This window comes from Boleophthalmus pectinirostris, unplaced genomic scaffold (genome assembly GCF_026225935.1).
Source record: "Boleophthalmus pectinirostris isolate CB_2022bp ecotype Guang Dong unplaced genomic scaffold, ASM2622593v1 HiC_scaffold_12, whole genome shotgun sequence".
Lineage (NCBI taxonomy): Eukaryota > Metazoa > Chordata > Actinopteri > Gobiiformes > Gobiidae > Boleophthalmus > Boleophthalmus pectinirostris.
In genome coordinates, this window is record NW_026571018.1 from 12,306,007 (window position 1) to 12,309,461 (window position 3,455).

The 3,455-nt window shown below is 42.0% G+C and overlaps 1 protein-coding gene across 1 annotated transcript; it reads left to right on the top strand.

Moving 5' to 3' along the window:
* The first annotated feature begins 631 nt into the window (after nucleotides 1-631).
* On the top strand, nucleotides 632-955 carry fez1 (fasciculation and elongation protein zeta 1 (zygin I)). Its single transcript, XM_020920648.2, has one exon. The coding sequence runs from the start codon at nucleotides 632-634 to the stop codon at nucleotides 953-955; it is 324 nt and encodes a 107-aa protein (XP_020776307.2).
* The last annotated feature ends 2,500 nt before the right edge of the window (nucleotides 956-3,455 follow it).

Here is a 3,455-nt window from a genome sequence, read left to right on the forward strand (position 1 = left end):
ACATTTCAAGGTTGTTGAGACTTAATTAAAATGTGGAAATCTCCACAGTCGTTTAATTTGGCCCTAATCTTTAGAGCTTCTGAGTTTTTGATGAAAACTTTTAATGAAGATGTTAAAAGTGTGTATTCTTGTCCGACCTGGGTTTGATCCAGTTTATCGACTTCTTGTCAGGTTTAGGGTGGTGTCATAATATAATTTTTCTCATGTCTTGTCATGTTTTATTTTCATGTCAAGTTTGATCTTTCTATTAAGATTTTTTTTTTTTTCAGGCCAGGCTCCCTTTGGCTCCATGAGATCAAAGTTTGAGTTGGTTCTACTGAGCCGCCATTCAATATTTTTTCTTGGGGTCTTCACTATAAATTACATCTCACTGATCTCAAATTTTTGATACTAGTTACTTGTGTAGATGCCATTGTTTATGGCTTGATTTTTGCAAATTTTATGAAAAGTTTACAAATACAAATACATATAATAATGTATGTATGTATGTATATCTTGTTCCTAAATAGATATAAAGGATAACATGTCGGCTTGTAAAGATCCAAAACTAGTAAACTATTTGAAACTTAGATAGATAGATAGATACTTGAAAGTGTGTTCTTATCCTCCCAGGTGCCAGTAGGGGGTCGCCATGGAAGCCCCTCTCGTCTGCCTGGATGAGGAGTTCGAGGACCTGCGCCCATGTCGCATGGACTCCCCAGAACATTCCACCCACTCGACCTACTCCACCTCCTCCACCGTGGCCCTTGTGCCCATCACCCGTGAGGACTTCTCAGAGCTGGACAACTTCTCCGAGATGATGAGCTTCAAGTCCATGGAGGACCTGGTCAATGAGTTTGACGAGAAGCTCAACGTGTGTTTCCATAACTACAACACCAAGACAGAAGGCCTGGCCCCCATCCGCAACCAGAGTCACAGCCAAGAGGACGAGGAGAGGCTGCAGGATGAAGAGTGAGTACTCATCATGTGACTGTGGGGTTCATTAGTGTGTCATTATTGATGCAACATTTGATCAGAATAATAGTGACTCTAAGGTTTGACTTAAAATAATCCTGGATTTTTTATCAACTAAACTGGAGTTTAGCAAATAGTTGCTGAAACGGGCGGGCTTTAACATTCTGGAATTTTATGGGCGGGTTGTGATTACACACGGGCGGGTCAGGTGAATCAAATGAACAATGAACGGGAGAAAAATACTTGATGCGTGTCCAGGACATCCGTTGCTGTTTTCTGTTGGGTCTTTTCCTAGAACGATGACAGACGAGGCTGAAAGAGACACTTTAGTGTATTTATTACATAAAACCCATCAGTGGAGGTGATGGGCTCGGCGGCTGTGCACCTGGTTTAGACCTGGTTAAGTCCTGGTTTAGACTTGGTTTGGACCTGGTTTAGCGCTGGTTAAGTCCTAGTTTAGTCCTGGTTTAGACCTGGTGTAGACCTGGTCCATTCTTGGTGTAGTCCTGGCGATCGGTTCGGTGGTTGCAGTGTATATATATTTATGCTAATGACACTGTTTTAGTCCTGGTTTAGACCTGGATTAGTCCTAGTGTACTCTTGATCCAGTCCTGGTCCAGTCCTGGTGATCAGCTCAGCGGTTGAGGCATGTATATGTTTTTTTATTCCGCTAATGACATGGCATAGGTTCAGTCCTGGTTTAGTCCTGGTTTAGTCCTGGTTTAGTCCTGGACTATTGGGCTGTGGGAGTACTGACCCCGATTTATCACAGGCACGGGCAGGTAACAGGTGGAATGTTACCGGGTCCAGGCGGGTGTGGATTTAACTTTGATATAATCACGGGTTAACGGGCGGGTGCAGGTCTCCAAAAATTGACCCGTTGTTGTTTGGATTCTGTAAACCTACGGTACCAACATTTAAAAAAACAGCACAGCGACACAGGGAGGTATTGGCTCTAGAACCTCTGTCCAAAAAAAAAAAAATGTCTTTCCTTTCATAAAACTACTGCTTGAATTCCAATTGTGGTAAGTCCATTTTCCTATAACCACAAGAATGTAAACAAACAGTAGATCAGAGGCTCCACCCATGCCCTCCCTTCTTCAATCACCTCTTAACTTCTCTCCTCTCCTCCTCGTCCATTCTTCATCTTCTCTCTCCTCTCTCACCCATTCTCTTCCTCCTTATTTCTCCCTCATCCTTCCTCTACCTCTGATCGCCTCTCCCTTCCTCTCTCTGTCTCTCTCTCTCTTTCTCTTTCTCCCCTCTTTCTCCTCCCTCCTTCTCTCCCTCCTCCTTTCTTCCTCTCCTCCTCCTGCATTATTCAACCCCATCTCCCTCGCTTGACTTGTCTTGGCGCTGCTCTGTGCCACTCATCGTCAGCTGACCGTTCGTTCCTGCTGGGGCCTGGAACAGTGTGAATATGAGAGGCTATAAATAGTCTGTTTGTAGGTGTTGAGGACGTGTTGATGAAGAAATTACAGCTTTGGATTTGAGCTCAGAAGGAGAATTAGAGTGGAGAACTGTGGGAGGACACGAGCTGTGATTCTAATGCAAAAAAAGTGTAGTGATTACGTCAGTTTTTTTAAGGGGGCTGTAGACCTGATCATGTAAAATGTGTCTTCTCTCAGTACAGAGATACTGTTAATGCTGATTTTGTCTAATTTATTATGTTGCATCTTTGCTGTCAGTGAATCAAAATGTAAGACTGGCATGTAAGTTGTTGTAAGTATTATGTTAGTATACTTTGAAAAACTCCATTCTTGCCTGTGAAAGTTATTATCCTCATGCTGTTTTTGTCTAGCCACGCTGGCACATCTAGTGCCTTCACTCAATTTAATTTCTCTCCAGTGACTATGTTAGGAATCGGCATGCACTAGACGGTTTGCACGAACCTTGGAAGTCCTAGTTCGGGCACCAGCCAATCAGCGAAGAGCCATACATTCTGTGTTGGCAACGATTCCCGAGATCGAGGATTTAAAGCCCGAACAGAGAATGTTTGGTGAATTTTATCAATTTTATCATTACATATGTCACGGCCAAATAGCAGCGATTGGTTAAATTTTAAAAAAAGCCTACCGTCAAGTGAACATATCATAATGCTGCGAGGTCAGACGGTTTCCACAAAGTGAAACTGGTTGATGAAGCAGACTAGCTTTTGTCTGCATCTAATTATAATGCGCTTTTGTCGTTCATGACTCAGGGAGTTAGGTTAGTGCATTGTTAGCATGCTAGTTGCTGTAAACATTACTTTGAATGCAAATAAAGTCACAAAGTTAGAATGCATCCAACCAAACAAAATCTGTTATGAAAAGGCCTGCCACAGTAACACATTTTGAAGTGTGATATATTATATTATTATAATCATTTGTGGCAAAAAATATTTTAAATGCACAATAACAAGCCTAGTTATGGAATAAATACAAAATAAATATGTTAAATGCAATGGTGTGGAACGTTCAGGTAAAGCAGTAGCATCACCATAGAAAAAAGTAGATGACAGA